Here is a 17,272-nt window from a genome sequence, read left to right on the forward strand (position 1 = left end):
CAACACCGGTTTTCTTACAGCGAAAGTGCAAATTCAAAATGACTGACGATGATTAATGAAACGCATTAAAATGGTTCAAAGGAAAGGCAACAAACGTTCACGTTCATGAAGCTGAAATCTGGGATGGTTTTTATTTTGTTGTAACTTCCCGTCTCAGACAAACAGTACATCACATCAATCTCATCGTCTCTGTAACGTGCCACACATTTTTATTGGTCGGATAATCAGACCGTAATCAGGCAGAGTGACAATGAATTATGATTAATATATTCTCGTTACATCCTATTTGTTTAGAGTTGCGCTGAAGATTTTCATCAGTGTTAATGAGTGCTTGGCTAATTAGCGCGTCAGTTGTCAAAATAAATTACCTGGAATTGGGAGTGAAACTAATTACATATCAACATAAATGGTATTTGAATCAAATACCTGTAATTAATGGTTTTACATGTTCATTCAGAAGGGTTTTTATTCTACTTCTTTAAAAAAAAAAAAATGTATCTATATGGTGTTTCTTTGTGCTTTGAATTTATTTCATTGATTTATGATTTTGTGATCCTGCTTTCAGCATTTGACTGCAGGCAGAAATCTCAGACATACAGCGGGTAAAATAAGTATTGAACGTGTCACCATTTTTCTCAGTAAATATATTTCCAAAGGTGCTGTTGACATGAAATTTGTACCAGATGTTGGTAACAACCCAAGTAATCCATACATACAAAGAAACCAAAACAAAAAAAGTTCAGAAATTAAGTTGTGTAATCATGTGAAATGACAAAAGTATTGAACACGCTTACTGATATTTATTTCATACTTTGTACAAAAGCCTTTGTTGGTAACGACAGCTTCAAGACGCCTCCTGTATGGAGAAACTAGTCGTTTGCAAAATGTGATTTGGGCCGATTCTTCCACACAAACAGCCTTCAAATCTTGAAGGTTTCGTGGGCCTCTTCTATGAACTCTGATCTTCAGTTCTTTCCATAGATTTTCATTTGGATTCAAGTCAGGTGATTGACTGGGCCGTTCTAGCAGCTTTATATGTTTGGGATCATTGTCTTGCTGAAATGTCCACCCTCGTTTCATCTTCATCATCCTGCTAGATGGCAGCAGATTTTTTTTTTTATCAAGAATGTCTCGGTACATTTTTTCATTCATCCTTCCTTCAGTTACGTGAAGTTTGCCAGTACCGTATGCTGAAGAGCAGCTCGACACCAGGATGTTCCCGCCTCCAAACTTCACTGTTGGTCTGGTGTTTTTAGGGGGATGTGCAGTGCTGTTTGTCCTCCAAACGTGGTGTGTATTATGGCATCAAAAGAGTTCAATGTTGCTCTCATCTGACCAGACTATATTCTCCTAGTGTTTCACAGGATTGTCCAAATGTTGTGCAGCAGACTTTAAACGAGCTTCAACGTGCTTTTTCTTCAGCAATGGAGTCTTGCGTGGCGAGCGTGCATACAGGCCGCGGCGGTCGAGTGCATTACTTATTGTTTTCTTTGAAACAATTGTACCTGCTGCCTCCAGGTCTTTCTGAAGCTCTCCACGAGTGGTCCTTGGCTCTTGGACAACTCTTCTGATAATTCTTTTCACCCCCCTGTCAGAAATCTTGCGAGGAGCACCCGGTCGTGGCCAGTTTATGGTGAAATGATGTTCTTTCCACTTCCGTATTACGGCCCTAACAGTGCTCACTGGAACATTCAGAAGTTTAGAAATGCGTCTGTAACCGACGCCATCAGTATGTTTTACTACAATAAGGTTGCGAAGGTCTTGAGAGAGCTCTTTGCTTTTACCCATCATGAGATGTTTCTTGTGTGACACTTTGGTAATGAGACACCTTTTTATAGGCCATCAGTTGGGACTGAACCAGCTGATATTCATTTGCACTGACAAGGGGCCAGATTGCGTGTCATTTCACATTATTACACATTACTTAATTTATTTGTTTTGGTTTCTTTGTATGTATGGATTACTTGGGTTGTTACCAACATCTGGTGAACATGTCATGTCAACAGCACCTTCGGAAATATATTTACTGAGAAAAATGGTGACGTGTTCAATACTTATTTTACCCGCTATATCTCAAAAGGTTTTTATTACCACTTTTCTTTTGGGTGACCCAGCATTTTATTTGACAGCATACTGTATGGTAGCAGAGTAAGTGTAGTTCTGTAGTTCAGTGAAGGTATTTGTATTTGAGTATTTCTATTGGAAACGTCTTTATGCTTCTATATCACTAAATTTATGACTACCAAAGTTACTTTGTAGATTAAGATTCTTTTGGTATAATATGTATAATATGATGTGTCTTGTTAAAGATCAAACCTGATTCCCAACTTTTCTACCCTTACAATGAAGCAGCATGTCATTGTCACATTTCAGAAATTGTTATTTGCAGTTCCACCAAACTGGGATTTTCACTCTAAACTTCTCAAACGGATTCATTAAACAACAATTTGAGGCCCAAAGAGGTAAAACTACTCCATGTTTTACAACAAGATATTGTTTTCTCCCTGTCTTGAAAGGCCAGAGCTAAAAGTTGGGATCATCTCTGTCCAACAGTCAAATGCTGTCCGTCACAGGAGACATTTCTCTGAAGTCCTTTCGTACTTTTACTTCAGGATTTAGAATGCAGGACTTTCACTCGTAATTTGTTGTGTTGGTACTCTTACTTAAGTAATCTGACCACTTCTTCTATCACTATGTGACAGTTTTCAGAGTGTACGCTGTGATTGTAATTACTGCTGTCTGTCTTTGATAAATGATCTCTTACGTCATCGTTTAATAATTCAACCAGCTGCTGTCTGCAGTTTCCTGGATTTCGAGCAGTGTATCACGGGGACCCTTCACACACTGAAACACTGCTGATAAAGCTCCGGCCTTTCCCTTCTTTTACAACTTCAATAAAAGACACCAACAACAATCGCAGGCCTGGCTGCACTGATCCCTTCTGTTCTTCCATCTTTAATTCAGCTCATGTGATGTAGAAGATGCTGCAGGTGGCGCTGTTAAAACAGACCACGCAGACACACTGGTAAACAATGACCATTTATTCACACACTGGATGGGGCTCAAAACAAGCGTGACAGAGTGAAGGAGGCCGCTGGCTGCCTGGTCGGGTAATGGACCTTTAAATTATACATGAGCAGGAAACTTACAGATGGTTTCTGTTTGCACTTAAAGAGAAGTACAAAGTCCACGTGTGTCGTCCCGACTGCTCCTGGAGGTGAAGCCGGGGTTCAGATGGACGGGGCTTCACCATTCAAAGTCCAATCATACTCCGTGTGAACGAGAATGATTCTCTAAAACATCACATGTACTTGTTCCACACTCGCTCTCAAGTCACTGCAGCTGTTTTTTTTTTTTTTAAGGATTCCTTCATTTGTGTCTCATCAGTTTGTGAACTCTCTCCAATGCTGCTTTAAGTTACGCAAATCTTGTCGAACAACGTACAACAGCACACGAGTAAAAAGGGTTTCCCTGTACAAAATCCCTCTTAAAAATACAAATGTACGAACAATGGCACACTTTGCTTAGCGGTGAACTACGCAGACGGATGAACGGGCTTCTGAACTGAGCGCCGAGGCGTTTTACACGCATGCTTGTACGCACACGTGTCACACTCACACTTATAAAAAATGAAACGTGAACAGAAGGAAGGTGAAATGTTTTGGGGGTTCTGGTTCAGTGCAAGCATTATGACTCGGGAGGCTGCGGAACAAGGAGCGCTGACAACAGGCAGTAAAAAACATGGTTTTCATATATTCCAACTCAAACATCACACGCCGCTGTCAGAAATGACTCTTACACGGAGAATGCCGCATGTTCTGAAGAACCTCTGCCTCACTCTCCCGTCCTTTTCAAGTTCAAAAATGGTGATCATTGATCGTTCCTTTTTTTCTCCTCCTCTGTGTGGCGGTCTTTTAAAGCTGACAGCTCCGTGTTTGTGTACATGAACCAGTCCGTCAGAAAAAGCTGCTCCTCTCTGTGCCGTCTTTGAACAACTCGCCGCAGCATTGAAGTTTCTCTCTCCCAGCGGGAGACGCTGAAATGACGCATCAGAGGGGGTGTGTGTGTGTGTGTGTGTGTGTGTGTGTGTGTGTGTGTGTGTGTGTGTGTGTGTACTTGTGCACTTACGTGTAAAGACAGACAACAGAGCTTTGTGCAGGAATTCCAGGCTCCACCAGTTCGAGGTTGCGTTTCCACCTCGACGTTAAACGCATTACGGACTCGGCATGAATATCTGGCGGAGCACGTCGCTGTGAATGTGTGGAAAACGAGAAGAGTAACTGTGTGTGTGAGCACAGTGACACAGAGGCAGGCGTAAGAGAGCAACACACACACCCGTCGACGCGGGGTCTTTGTGAACGAGGGGAGAAGGCGAGTGAGAAGTGTAAGTTTAGTTCTTGGGGGCACGAAGGGCTGTTTGGTCACCAGTCCGTCCCACGTCTCCTCATCTCGTCCTCCCCTCTCCTCCGAAGCCGCCGGCTCGGTTTCCTTTTGTCCAAACACACGCCGGCCCCCCTCCTTCAATATGTGTACGTGTGTGTGTGTGTGTTTTATTTTGTGCAGATTTTGTCTCTAGAGTCAAACAAAAGAGGAGAATCCCGTCACGGGGGTGCGCGACCCCGGCGGGTTGGTGTTGGGGTTGACGTGTGTGTGCGCAGGCTGCCCGGTGGGCGTGTAGGTGCCGCCTGTGCTGTGCTGGGTGACCACGGTCTGGTAGTAGGGCTCCGTGTCCACGGTGGCGCACTCCTCGTAGCCAAAAGGAGCGCCGATGCCTTTCAGTCCTTTTGGCTGCCGCTTCCAGGAGTTGTAGTATGTGGGGTCGCTCATGTAGTGGTTAACGAAGGAGTGCTTCGGCTGCTCGTCCTCGTAGTCGCTGTCTGTTAACTGGAGAGAGACGCACACACACACACACACACACACACACACACACACACACACACACACACACACACACACACACACACACACACACACACACACACACACACACACACACACACACACACACACACAGAGGGGTTAGATGAACAACTTATCAAAGTGACAAACACATAATAAACTGAGTGGACATATTTAGAATTAAACGCCTATAGAGTTGTTGGACAGTTAAAAACAATCATCAAAACCGATGCAGCAGAACCAGAGATGCGATACTTTTTTTTTTTTTATCTCAAGCATGTCACTTTGTCAAAACCTGCCCTTTACATTACCCACAATGCAGCTCGACTGCTGACAGTTCGGTCGCAGATGTGTGTTATGCGAGCGGCAGCTAAAACGTCCTCCCGTCTGAAACGAGGAGGTCTGGTAAACCTTTTAACTCCTCAGATTGTTTTAATGCTCACATTCATCAGATTTAAGACACATACACAGTGGAACTCAGTGAGGCCTGTGAACAGACTTTAAAGGGTAAAACAGGTGTCATTGCCTATTTTTTCTTGGATTTGAAGCTGTCTAAAGTTACATGATCAGATGATGTTTAAGAACTCCGTCTTACACCAGGTGCAAAGCGCATAAAGTATCTTAAGTAGTTTGGGATCAACACAGTTGTCCACGTTGCTAAAATAGCAAATGTACTTGCAGCCATGTCGGTCTTAAACCGCGGTGTGCTCAGGAGCACTGTTGGTGCTTTCTGCAGAAAGTGACCAACAAAAACCTGGTCAATGGTGCGATACTTTACTGTGATTTTAAGGGCATATTAAGATAGTAATGCGCATTCACTCTGCGTGTTACATACACAGGAGGAGCAGCAACACACAAACATGCAAAGAATTAAAAATAAAAAAAAGATTATTATTGTGAACATCAATCTGCTGTTTGCTCTGCAGAGAAGTGCTCTTTCATGCTAAAAATCCACTGTTATAACAGCAAAAGCTAAATTAAGAGCGATGCGTGAGCACACACGGTTCTAAAAGTAAATGGAAAAAGAAACTCTGATTGGTTTATTTCATGTTAAGCATAAAACAGTCCTGTGATTAATTTAGAGTTAAAGTACCATCCCTGTGAAGCCATGCATCTTACTGTGTGCTCAAACTATCTGCTATTAAACTATAGAAAGTGGATTTATAAAATGCACATGGGTGGTACACTTTAGATAATTAAAAAAAGAGCCCTAAGTCATCATCAGGGGCCCTTCAGCTAATTTATCATGTTGAATCTGTGGTGGAGGCAGAAGGTTTGAGAGCTCAGTCATTTTAGACATTTAATCTGCTTTCTCTCTTCAACAAGAACAACATCAGTGCAGCACAGACACTTTTCTATTTCTATTGTATTTTCAAGGAATTTCATATCAGAAATGTTCCAGGTTAAACTCTGAAAATAGGACACAACTGTTTAATTAGGTTTCACCACAGCGTAAAAATGGCCTTCTTCTCTGGATTCGATTTTTGTATTCAAATGTATAAAAGGGAAGGAGATGATTAAAGCAAGCAGTGAGGAAATGAACGAGGGAGTCCTCAAATAATGTAATGAAACATTAAAGTGAAATACACACATATTTGACAGGAGGCAGTAGAGAGACGGCAGGAAATTAGAGCAGAGAGATGGGAGGTCAGAGCTCAGGCTCGAACCTGGGGAAGCTGTTAAATCAATTTCATCACAACTTTGCCTCAAGTGGTTTGTGTGACACCCTCTGTCCTTTGACAGGGAGAAACAAGGAGTTCTCGATGTGTCGGTAACACAAGTTCCTGTCCAGAGCGAGGGAGAGACGGACAGCTAGAAAGAGATACCTCTGACTCAGAGACCTCAGTGGGTTTCTCAGTGAGGGTGGTGCTCTCAGTGAGCACGGCTCCGTTATAGTTGTTACAGATATCCTCATCGGAGTAGTGGAGGCCACCTGGACTGGGCCGGGGAGGAGACCTGGACACACATGTAAGACATTAAATCTGTTCTTTCAGGATCAGATACAGGAACATGTGTGTGTGTGTGTGTGTGTGTGTGTGTGTGTGTGTGTGTGTGTGTGTGTGTGTGTTCACCTGGTCCCGTTCTTTTTCAGGAAGGAGTTCTTGGTGTTCAGCGTCCTGCTGTTGAGCTCCAGAGCAGTGAAACCTCCGTTGTCCAGCGTCACAGACTCCTCCACTGTGGACACGTGCTTCCCTGCAGGAAAAACAAAAGGAAACACATGAAACTGGTTCAAAGAAATAAAACATCCAATGCAGTTCAGCAGAAACTGCTGCACAGAGTTCATGTGCCTTCTCCTGTTTATCTATTGCGCATTCAGCGACCTCAGCCTCAGAATAAGAAGCGAATTAAAGTGGGACGTATAATTTGGCTGTCGGGCATCAACAACACAGAAAACCTTCATCATTTCTCCACCAATAACAATACAGGAGGAGACAACAGAAGGAGACAAGGCCATGCTTTAAATTGAAATCTAAAATCTAATTTACTCATTGACTCTTGTTGTTTATGTTTGTGGGGTCGTCCTGCCTGCACTCTCTCCCCTCCTGCAGCACCGCCCAAACTGTCTGAGCGCTCCACTGCCCAGAGGTTGTGCCAAGGTTTCTGTGGCAACTCAAGGTATCAGCTGTCCTGATGTAACCTGCGCTTGTCAGGGCGCACACACGCACGCACGCACACACACACACACACACACACGTACAAACAAACACACACACACACACACACACACACACACACACACACACACACACACACACACACACACACACACACACACACACACACACACACACACACACACACACACACACACACACACACACACACACACACACACACACACACAGACTTCTGTGCCCACCACTGAAAACATCACAGGAAGCCCGAGAGGAGACGAAAACGGAGAGGAAAACAGGAAGAAAAGCCTCCATGTGCTTTAACTGGGCAACGCATCACACAAACTAACAGAGTTTTGTCATAATGAGGAGGAAGTTTGTTCTTTATCTCATGTTGGTGCTGAGTAGGACTCCGACCTTCGAGCTCAGCTCTCTGATCGACCTGTGGAGGCGGTGTGAGCTCAGATACAACAGAACTGTCCAGATGTGAATATGAAATACTAAAGACAGAGGTGGCAGTTTGGACTTTGGTTAAAAAAACATGGAATCATTCAGTATCACAATCGTGAATTTTAAAGCTTTTACAAGCTCTATTACATTAAGCTGCTGATAAATAAATCTAAATAAATCTTAGAAACCTTATAGTGCTGCGTTAAAAGTCACCTTCCTTCAAGTTAAATTCAACGGTAGATTTACCAGTTTACTTTCATATAGTAAATATTATTTTTTGTAGTTGTGAGCTGCTAAACTACCTGACTTTGGCACAAGTAAAACAAAACGTAACCTAAAGCCATGTAAAAAAACCAAAGTTTTTAATTTGGGCTTGAGAGAGACAATTACTACTGAGATGCTTCAGGGTGCTGTTTGTCCTGAGTCATCCTGACCAAGGTTCCTCCTACCGATCGTAGTCCTGCAGGAACAACACTGCTGGAGGCAGTTTTCCTCTACAAGCAGTACTTGTGCTGATACACGTCTCAACTTGTCAGAGCCACAAAATCTGGAAGACACTGATAAATCTGGAAGACACTGATAAATCTGTGGAGAGTTTGTCTGCTGAGCCTGCTGAGGCTGAGTGGAACAAAGTTTATGTGGCCGAAGGCAGAAAGATTCATCCTTTACCAATTCTAATTTACTATTATCAGTGTTGCATCACAGCTGAATTAATGTCTCCACGGGGACGTCATGACAGCACTAGGGACTGAACAGTAGATCCACTGACCTGTGCCGCAGGCCTTGTACTTGGTGCTGTGTCCATGCAGCAGCAGCGTGAAGACAAGGACCAGAATGAGGATGAGTCCCACCAGAGCCATGACCAGCAGGAACCACCACTCCTCGTAGAAAGGACGCTCGGACAGCGCTGCAGCCACACAGAGAAATATCAACGTTTCAGGAGCTTCAGCCCTTGAATCTGTAGTTTATCTCCCAGTGTTGAACACAACAAAATATAAATTATACTTTTTGAGACCTGATCTTTTAACTTGAAAAAAAGAGGATTGAAAGCATCAAATTCCTGGCTCAGTTTAGGACACACATATTATTAATAGACGGGTTTAAGAATTTTCATAAATGATGAAATTTACTGAGAAACTGGTCAATTTGATGTGCCAGAGATGGGAAACAATAAACAAGCTATACTATCAGTACTGTCCTCTGAATGCTCAGTAAGTAGTTGTAGTTGCGTGACTTTGCCTTTAGATGGCAGCAAAAGCGCATAACAACTACAGTGATTTCCTCCAGTAAGCTGTATTCAACAGACGTCTGTCACTCCGTCTGTGTGTGTGTGTGTGTGTGTGTGTGTGTGTGTGTGTGTGTGTGTGTGTGTGTGTGTGTATGTGTGTTTACCAGCGAGAGCAGCAGAGGGTGTACTCGGCAGTCCGTAACCATAGCGATTAACAGCGATGACTCTGAACTCGTAGCTGATCCCTGATCTGAGGCGCTCCAGCGGCACCGACACGGACCTGCTGCTGGGAGGGAGGAGTCTGATGAAGGAATCCCACACTCCTTCATCTGCACAGAGAGGGAGAGTCGGGGTTTGACGGACAAGAAAAAGGACCATTTGAGAAGTAGTCCCTTTCAAAAGTCAGAGTGTGATTAAAGAAAATGATAAATTGTCAGATTACATTTAAGATGATAATGATGATGATAATGTGGCATTGGCAGTAATGACTGTTATTACTGTTAATAAAAGAGCTATATCCATTATTACCAGCAGCAGAATTAAACCCCAGCCTACACTCGCTCCTGCAGTGTTTAAACAATTTACCACAGACATTCCTTTCTGTATCTGCAAATCTTCATTAGGAAATTACGGCTGACTTGATTTGCACAGCGGGCCTTAATGAATCTGTAAAAAACCTGCACTTACAACAGTTTAATGCAGGGTAGTACTCAAACTCCCTCTTGATCAATGAACGGAATTAGTAAACATAATGAAAAGGTGAATGTGGAGGACGTCGTGGCTGACCCGTGTGAAGCGTTGGTGTTGGAGCTCACCTGAGGGACGAGCCTCAATGACATAACCAGTCACAGGTGCTGCACCGATGTCTCCCTCTGACCAGTGGATAGCGAGCGCAGCGGACGTCTTGGAGATGGACATTTCCATGGGTGACCCCGGCGAGCCTGGAGTGTCAGAAAGACACATCTCTTAGGAGGACATTGTGTTGACATCTATTAATTTCCTGAGAACTGGTAGTTGGCATAAATGTCACAATCCCATCAAATAACCTAAAACATGACATCACAGCACGGCCATTTTATGATTTGATATGACTACAAATACCAAAGTAAGATGTTCTTTATCATGCATGATGAATTGCATGAGTCAGAGGACACAACAGCACATAGTTTTCATTGTGTATTTCAGTGTCACACGAGCACAGGTCTTATTCAGATGGCACATGACCCGTACCAGAACCTTATCCTGAGCCTTGTTCTATATTCTGGTCTAGATCTGAAAAGATGAATTGATTAGTCAGTTAATAGAAACTATTTTGAAACGTTGTAGTTTACTTTTTCAAGCAAAAAACATTTCTGTTTTCTGTTACTATAATTTGAATATTGTAATGTTTTATACTGACATTTGAAGACTTCACATTCTGCTTAGAAATGATAATGAGCATTATTCACTTTTTTCTGACCTTTTATAGACCAAATAATTAATTAGTCAACAGACAAAAGAAACTAAAGAATGATTGATAATATAAAATAACTGTTAGCTGCAGCCCTAATATGACTATAAACAGATGCGTCCCCACAACATAACATAGCCACGACCTACCTTTCACAGGCTGAGCCGTGATGTTTGCCTGTATGGGTTGCCCATAGCTGACTGTGAGAGCCTGAACACTGAAAGCGTACGTTGCTCCTTTGATCAGGTCCCGGACCGTCAGCCATCGCTGCCAGCTGCCTTTCCTTTCCACGGTCACCACTTTACTCACCCCTACAGACAATACCAGAGGGAAGTCAGTGTAGGAACAAACTTGTACTTCTGTGAGTGCGTGCACGTTTGTGTGAGCGCACACCTTGAACAGGAGCAGTGGGCTGGTAGACGACCCTGTAGCCTTCCAGCTGTCCGTTAGGAGTGAGCGGAGCCCCCCAGGACACGTTGACGCTTCCTCCTGTCACCTCAGAGAAGGACAGGTAGCTGGGCTGGCTGGGGGCTGCGGACACATAAAGGACGACAAGTAAAATAAACGTTAGGGGAGTGAGGGCAATCAGAAAGACTTTACTGCGATGCTGGTTAGATGTCTCCACTTCCTACCGGACTGCAGGGTCCGGGCCCCGCGAGGGTCACTGGGGGGTCCGTCTCCAGCCGTGTTGAAGGCAGTCAGTGTGACCAGATAAGGTGTGTAGCTGGTCAGGTTAGTGAGGTGCACTCGGGTGTCCGGGACAAAAATCACCTTCACCTTCTCACTCTGGTTCTGCTTGTCTCTCTCCCAGTAGTGGATCTGCAATGCAGGAAACACACTCGGTCAACAGCGCTGGCTCTGTTACCCCGAACAGCTTCGACTGCTCATGCCCTCTCCTCTTCTTCCTCACTTTATGTGTGATTTACTTTCTCTCATTTGCTCCCTAAGTCCTCAGATAAACACGCTTTTAACAGTTTTAGAAGTTGGTTAAGATGAGACTAGTTTTGGTGTTGACACTTTACTTTTACTGCCTTAAACCTTTACTCAAGGCTGTAGGTCGTCATGACTGGGAACAGAGGTGCTGGAACAGCTGGTCTCACACATCCAGACCTGTCTGCGGCGCGTTGCCCCAATGCTGGAGGACGGTCTGAAAGCACCCGTATGTTATTCTGTTACTGGGGGGAAACCCTCTGGCTTGTTTGTGTGTTAAGACCAATCCCAATCATCTTGGACAGCACTAAGCCCAGGATGCAACGAGTGTCCTTGTAAAATAGTTGTGGGGTGGGGGAGGGGGAGGTGTTTTGGTCAAACAACATCGGGAGTCAGAATTTAGCTTTTTTTATTTGCTGTTATCCATTGTAATGGAGCCACAGTCATCATTTAAACCTAAAGAAAATGTATACAGTGCTATTTTATCACAGCAAAATATTTACCTCTGGTTCAATGCAAGTAATCACACATTCAAATATGTACAATGAAATCTTAATTGCCTGCCAGACATGCCACTGCAACCCTCTGTACTGTGTGAGCACATGTTCATGTGAGAATGAATCAATACTCATTGATGAGACCATTAAGGTTTAAGACGGTAATGAAGACACATGGGCTACATTAGGCGATGCCCTTAAGAAGAAATAGAACAAAGGTTCCCCCGGATTATTATACCCTAAATGACATCAATATATTAAGACTTTGTAGCCTGTAGCTTGCAACATGTGAGCGTCACAGTTTCATGCAACTGTGGTGATTTGAGAAATGTGTGATTCCTCACTGATGTGGAGACAGCAAAATATTTGTAAATGTGTTCAGTATTTTGGTTCAGGTGTTATTATTTTAATGAAACAGTGTAATATACTGGACAGCCTATTTAAAAGCATAACCAGTAACAAAATCGACCTGATGCATGAAAACAGCTTACCTCCTGCTCCGTTAATATTCTTCTTCAGACCTACAGCTACTTGCTTTAATCTGTTCTTCTACAGACTGAGAAATTGTTTTGACTTAGCTAAATGAATAGGACATATTTTCACCTACAACAGGTTTCAACAAGGCTTAATGGTACATGGGAACTGCCCGTACTTTCCCACCACAGTCAGTCATACAGTATTTGATATCTGAGACTAACAGCAAGGTTATGGATTCATTAGAAATGAATGAGGGACATGTATCTTGTGTACACAAGAGCCTTTAAAATGAGTAAACCCTAAAGCAGCTCTAACCATTTCTCATTTATTATAACTTTAAATGTTTTAGCATTAAATGAAACATTCAGAGAAACCTAAATATGCATTAGAGCACAGTGAATTGGAGATATGAAGTTGTGCAGCTGCAGCATGCACACCTTTTCTTCAATAAGCATTCAACGACAATCAACCACCCGGGTATCTAATCATACAGTCCGTGGTTCCTCAGCTCATTCACTTTGTAATCAGATGATGAAACTGTAGCGTTTATAAGCACAGAGCCGCTGATCTACCGGCAGTTTTCTGGATGTCGCTCGATTAGTGAAACAGTGGTGGACCATCAAGATGCATGCAAAGTGAGAAAGAGGGTCCCACTTACTTTTACTGCTAATATGAAGATGAATGATGAACAGGACGGTGAAGACGCTAAGATTTGCAACACTGCTACCAGTAATAATAATAACATCAAGGAGCGATGTTTTAGAAACAGGTTTAGTATTCAGATTTGTGGCGACAATTAAAGAAGATTAATGTTTATGTGGACGTTTTTTTGGCAATTCATGATTCAGTGTTTCCTCCATCGCATACTGTCGCTGTCCAGTTAGGGTTTGAAAAGTAAAACAGCCAAGAGCGAAGCAGAGGGGTCCATTTTGTTATTATTCCTAACGGGCAGCACTACAGAGGACCATCAGCTATATTTACAACTTCCAAACTAGGAAGTAGCAGCGTGTGAGTAGCACTTGAGGGCAGCATTTTACCATGTCTGCGCTTCCACGGGCTCTTACAATAATGAGATTCAGAACAACTCATCCATATGCTCAATTTAAAATCAAAATGCATTACCTTCTGCATAAAGGGGGTAGTTCAATTTTAAACATTTTAGTTTAGAAAATAGCCAATATCTCTGGTGATACATTATTCGAATAGCGTAGTAAAAAGTTCAGGTCATTTTCTATTTCACTCCAGTGTGTTTAATGGATCTATTTTGGTATTCAGTGTGAGGCCATCTCAATTACTAAAAAAAAAAACCCACAAAAAAAACCCCACAGTTTGGAGTTGTCATGGATAAACATAATCATGATATTATTTCATAAGATCAAGAATTTTAAACATATTTTCCAACTATTTCTTTTTGGTGAAGAGCTCGTCTTTAAAAACAGGATGGAGGAGACATTTCATCATTTCCAGGCTCTTGTTTGTTTCTTTAGGACTTCTATTACGAATGACTGACCTATTTCTGTAGGAATAGCCCGATGGATGTTGCAAGTTGGTAATTATCTTGGAAATATCAAGGAAAAAAAAAAAGGAAAATCTGCTTTTGCGGAGTACGGTAAAATAGAAATGTTTGCATTTGCGACATTCTACATGCAACCTTTTGTGTCTGCTCTGTGTGTGTGTGTGAAATTCCACTTGAAAGGACCAACGTAGGTGGGTATTACCTGTTATCCCTCGGCCATCATGTTCTGTGTGTTTAACAATCCCTCCAGGGCATTTTGGTAAACTTCAACTGTTAAAAAAAACACTCTTATGAAATGTACCTTGAGTCCTACCTGCTGTGTGTGCAATTCATCTAACAGATTGGGAGTGTTACCACAAGTCAGAACCTATAAATTCATGAAACATTCTTTCTTTGCTCTCTTTCTCTCATCTTAATCTCCTTAACCCCTCCGCTTCACACTCCCTTCCCCATGTCCAGCCACCTCTGGTGCTTTAAACATATTCCCTCGATCTTCTCCTCTAATCTGGATTCTGCGGGGATCACTTGCTCATCTCATTCGGCAAATATTACATTCCCTTCTTTCTTCTCCATTCCTCCTTCTACCCTGGCAGAAATCAATGTGTCTAAAGCAGGACAGATAACCTTGTGTTTGAAGTACTAAGAGCGAGGGGGTGGGACAGGGGAGTTGAAGCAGAGGAGTGATATTGAAACCATTAAAGGATATTCAGATTCTTCCTCTAACTTAATTCCCTCTCTCCCTCTCTCCCTCTCTCTGGTGCCTATAGGACACTTGAAGGCGCAGCAGAGTGAAAACACTCCAAGACAAGAGGGAAGACATTTTAAACACAGACAGAGACAGAGCTGTGTGCGTCTCGGAGACACATGTTTGTTTTTCTGTGTGTCACCTTGTATCCTTGGATGAGTCCATTCTGGGTCTCGAGGGGGGGAATGTCCCAGGTCACTTCCAGGATGGAGGGAGACACAGCTGACACTTTGATCGACTGAGGGGCCACCGACGGAGCTGCAGCAGGAAGATTTCTTTGTTAGACTGTTATCGTATGTACATGTGTGTGTGTGTGTGTGTGTGTGTAGCTGGGTGTTAAGAGTGGGAAGTAGGGAAGATATGTTCCACCCTTCCAATTAGAATGGGCCTAAGGCGGAACCTTGTTACTCCACTGTACCACACATATGCATGAACAGTCAGCAGTGGGCACCTGAGGCTAGAGAAAAGGCCATATCACCCCATTTCATCATCCTCCTCCAGCCTTTTCTGCCTCCTCCTCCTGCTCCGCTTGCTTATCCTCACCTCTCACTCCTCTGCATGTGATACGTACGGCCTACTAAACTCTATAAACACACACACACACACACACACACACACACACACACACACACACACACACACACACACACACACACACACACACACACACACACACACACACACACACACACACACACACTACACACACCTTTTGAATATGAATGCAGCACAAGTCTGACGGAGTAAGCGTGAGATTGTGAGAGAAATTGCAAAAATGTGTGGGTGCTCCTATCATAATGTCAAAAAAATATGTTCACCTGCATTGTTGTTTGTGTGTTTATGAGCTATTGTTGTTGTGGTTTCGGTTCTTGTGTGTGTGTGTGTGTGTGTGTGTGAGAGAGAGAGGGTAACAGAAAGGGAGAGGGGGATGTGTTTGTACTGCTGACTGTCAAGTGGATCCATGGTTTGACTCTCCAGTGGAAGTTAAACGGGGCTGGGTCATCACTATAAAACAGTTGACCTTGTGCAGGATTTCAGGTGTGTACAAATGCATGCGCACACACACACACACACACACGCACGCACGCAGGTCAGGACAAGACTGACAGAGAGCAGACAAAACGGACACATTTGTTTTTGACAAATCCCAATTTAAGGTCCACTCACAAGCTTTCGACCCCGTCACACATACTTTCAAAGCAGATGAAATGCCCTAACGTGAGCCAATCTACCTCCATTAAAACTGAACAGAGTGCATCTGCTGCTTAAAACCACGTCGTAAATGCACTGAAAGCCAGTAAGTGGATCTTAAGTCGTTTTTAACGCTTAAAACATTAAATGGATTTAATGAAAGAGAAAGTTGAAACCTGACAAACAAATTCCAACAAACTGTAAACGTTAAGAAAGAAGATGTGAAGTTTAAATGGTTTGCTTTCACCCACCTGCCTCTCCAACAGACACCTCGACTGGAGCCGATGGTGGGCTCTCGCCGACAATATTGTAGCTTGTCATAACAATCTGATAGCGTTTGAACTTCTTCAGTTCTGCAAAGCAATCATAAAACTTAGCATTAAAAAACGCACAGCACATATGTTGCCAGTAAATAAAGTGTGGAGCTTTAACTCTCCAGTTGTGTTGTAAATTACTTACGCGTCAACTCAAACTCTGTGAGCGAGGCACTGCTGACTGTCTTGAAGGTGCTCTTGGCTTGAGGAGAGTCAAAGAACGATGGATGGAAAGTAAATCAATAAATGTTTCATGTTCAACAAAAAAGTTGCAGTTATAATACCATTCAATAAATTCACTGTATTTAAGAGGGGTATGTTTAAAAGACTTTTATGTTTCAATATGCTTGTCAGACTCATTGGACTTTGGGTGGACAGAGAATTGTCCATCTGCCAATCTGGTCGAGTAGATACTCAGTCGGCTATAAAACACTTCAGGCTGCACAGTGCATAATAATATTTTATGATTGCAGTATTACAGAGCAATAAGGTTGGCCTCACAACAAAACAACTGTCCACTGAGGGCGATTTGTTAAGTGTCTCCTCATGGCTCAACATTTCATACCTGGCCTCAGCTCTAATGTGGGAAAGGTGGAAGTACATTTTCTTTCTTAGGTTTTTTTGTAACATTTATGACCTGTGCTTTTAAAAACACTTCAAAATTCAATTAAAAAATGCTTGCCTCGCTCAGCAGTATTAACAATTAAAACAAGATCTTGTTAATCCTCTTGCATTTTTGCACTTTCAAATATTTTAGAAACGGTTGTTAATTTATTTTTTGTTCCTTTAAATCAAGGATTTTCCAAGCAGAAAAAACAAAAACAAAATCTCCAACCAGCGTTGATAAGCAGCCAACATTTACTGTATTATCTAATGAATTCACTATTTTGTGATAATGGGTGATGATGGAAATGATTTAGAAATCCTACAAACAACCGATCGATCGATAAACCTCTCCCT

General features: G+C 42.8%; 1 protein-coding gene across 2 annotated transcripts in view; it reads right to left on the bottom strand.

The window, feature by feature from the left end:
- Nucleotides 1-3,026: 3,026 nt before the first annotated feature.
- The window catches only part of LOC138615833 (protein sidekick-1-like), a 242,936-nt gene continuing 228,690 nt past the window's right edge, over nucleotides 3,027-17,272 (bottom strand). For both annotated transcript variants that reach the window (XM_069689684.1, XM_069689685.1), the window contains 12 exons: nucleotides 16,458-16,514; nucleotides 16,250-16,351; nucleotides 14,950-15,065; nucleotides 11,275-11,461; nucleotides 11,036-11,173; nucleotides 10,792-10,953; nucleotides 10,008-10,133; nucleotides 9,357-9,521; nucleotides 8,734-8,871; nucleotides 6,972-7,092; nucleotides 6,726-6,855; nucleotides 3,027-4,884 (listed from right to left, as the gene is read on the bottom strand). In XM_069689684.1, coding sequence (XP_069545785.1) covers nucleotides 4,579-4,884; nucleotides 6,726-6,855; nucleotides 6,972-7,092; nucleotides 8,734-8,871; nucleotides 9,357-9,521; nucleotides 10,008-10,133; nucleotides 10,792-10,953; nucleotides 11,036-11,173; nucleotides 11,275-11,461; nucleotides 14,950-15,065; nucleotides 16,250-16,351; nucleotides 16,458-16,514 — 1,748 coding nt within the window. In that variant the 3' untranslated portion in view covers nucleotides 3,027-4,578. The remainder of the gene's footprint in view (nucleotides 4,885-6,725; nucleotides 6,856-6,971; nucleotides 7,093-8,733; nucleotides 8,872-9,356; nucleotides 9,522-10,007; nucleotides 10,134-10,791; nucleotides 10,954-11,035; nucleotides 11,174-11,274; nucleotides 11,462-14,949; nucleotides 15,066-16,249; nucleotides 16,352-16,457; nucleotides 16,515-17,272) is intronic.

This window comes from Brachyistius frenatus, unplaced genomic scaffold (genome assembly GCF_029030835.1).
Source record: "Brachyistius frenatus isolate BFR_SWC_R1_liver_20210118 unplaced genomic scaffold, ASM2903083v1 Contig_7, whole genome shotgun sequence".
Taxonomy (NCBI): Eukaryota; Metazoa; Chordata; class Actinopteri; family Embiotocidae; genus Brachyistius; species Brachyistius frenatus.